A 1657-nucleotide genomic window follows, 5' to 3' on the forward strand; every position below is an offset into this window, starting at 1 on the left:
CCAGCAAATAAGCTATAAAACTTTTTATGGTTTTCTCCTCTAAGTTTATCTATATAGTAGTTAACTATTTATTATTAATATATATAACCTACTTATCTTTCATAGAGTCTCTTGGTTATTATATCCAAACCAGATGTAAGCTTATAACCCGTTCTCTGCTCTCTTTTTCAACATTTAGCCGACTTATATATTATTATTATACTTGTTGTTGTTAAAAGATAAATTCTGTACCAGTAAACCTGCAATTATTGCACACTGCCTTGTCTCGAAAAAACTAGTAGCAAAATAAAGCGCCCGCAGGAAATGATGCTGCCTATTTATTCCCCACGACTCTACCTCATCTCTTCTCCTTTGCTTCTCACCTCTCTCTCCTCCCCTCTCTCTCTCTCTCTTCTTTGGGATCTTTGATTTGAGGGGAAATTCTTGGACATGGACGACGACGGCGACTGGATCACGGCGAGATATCTCCTCTCGTCACTCCTCGGGAGGAACCCCCTTGTCGTCGACTACGTCGATGAGGAGTCCTTCCCCGTCGAGGAGCCTCCCCCGGCGGCCGCCGGAGAAGGAAGGCAGGCTCAGGCGGTGCCGCAGCCGCCGGTGGTCCGCGCGACGGCGGGCGTGGCCGGGACGGTGTGCTCGGTGTGCACGGAGGAGATCGCGGTGGAGGACGCCGTGGTGAGGCTCCCCTGCGCGCACTGGTATCACGCCGGCTGCATCTCGCCGTGGCTTGGGATCCGGGGCACCTGCCCCATGTGCCGCGCCGAGCTGCCGGCCAACGACGACTGCGCCGAGGAGGAAGGCGGGAGTGCCGGGCGGGAGAAGCCGCGCGCGGCCCGTGCCGGGACCAGCGTCGCCGGCGGCGTCAGGCGTGACGCGTCGTCGTACGAGCTGATCGCCGGCGGCGGCGGCGGCGTGCTGTCTGGCTGAGTCGCTGCGCGTTCGTGCCCGGGAGAGAACGCGCGTGGACCGGGTTGTTCTGTTCGCCCATCGCTTTTTCTTTCTGTGTACATAAAGAAATTGATTATTGAGAGGAACAAAACCTTAATTTTAATCCAAAAATTAAACGTTTGCTTAGTTCAGTAGTACTACTGCTACTTAGCATGGCGTTGGTGAGTCGGTGTTGCGAAATTGCGACGAAAAGAAAACCGGTGGTTTTTTTTATTTAATACCAAGAAAAGCGGTGGTGAGTGTGCGCGTAGAACACGATCCAAAAAACAAGCAAGCGTCGAGATGATCAAGTGGGAACCAGATTCCTTCCTAACCATTGTGTCGGCACCAAAATGTTCTAATGATCTCTACCCTGATACTAGAGTTTATTACGTATACCGGTTTATTCATATTTTTATCAATAACACCGTTGACTTTTAAAATCACGTTTGACCATTCGTCTTATTTAAAATTTATATCCAAATATAATTAAAGTTTATATAATAATAAATCATATTATAACAAAATAATTAATAATTATATAATTTTTTTAATAAGACGAATGGTTAAACGTGGATCTAAAAGTCAACTGCGTCGTAAAAAAAATATGGAGGGATTACTTTGGTCTGCTAGGATATTTTCACATGCCGTAGAGATCCAATGCGACAAAATTTAAGGGTTGGAAAAGTATAGAACGTACCAGGAATAAGCAAAAGGATAAAAGTAGATA

General features: G+C 46.8%; 1 protein-coding gene across 1 annotated transcript; it reads left to right on the forward strand.

Moving 5' to 3' along the window:
* The first annotated feature begins 303 nt into the window (after positions 1 to 303).
* Positions 304 to 1375, forward strand: LOC102705185 (E3 ubiquitin-protein ligase RNF181-like). The gene has a single exon (XM_006660376.3). It carries the CDS (start codon positions 430 to 432, stop codon positions 925 to 927), a length of 498 nt encoding a protein of 165 aa, XP_006660439.1. The 5' UTR covers positions 304 to 429; the 3' UTR covers positions 928 to 1375.
* Positions 1376 to 1657: the final 282 nt, after the last annotated feature.

The sequence above is a fragment of the Oryza brachyantha genome, chromosome 9 (assembly GCF_000231095.2).
Source record: "Oryza brachyantha chromosome 9, ObraRS2, whole genome shotgun sequence".
Lineage (NCBI taxonomy): Eukaryota > Viridiplantae > Streptophyta > Magnoliopsida > Poales > Poaceae > Oryza > Oryza brachyantha.

Bases quoted from the DNA above. Each gene is read 5' to 3' on its own strand.
- LOC102705185 (XM_006660376.3), top strand. From the start codon at position 430: ATGGACGACGACGGCGACTGGATCACGGCGAGATATCTCCTCTCGTCA.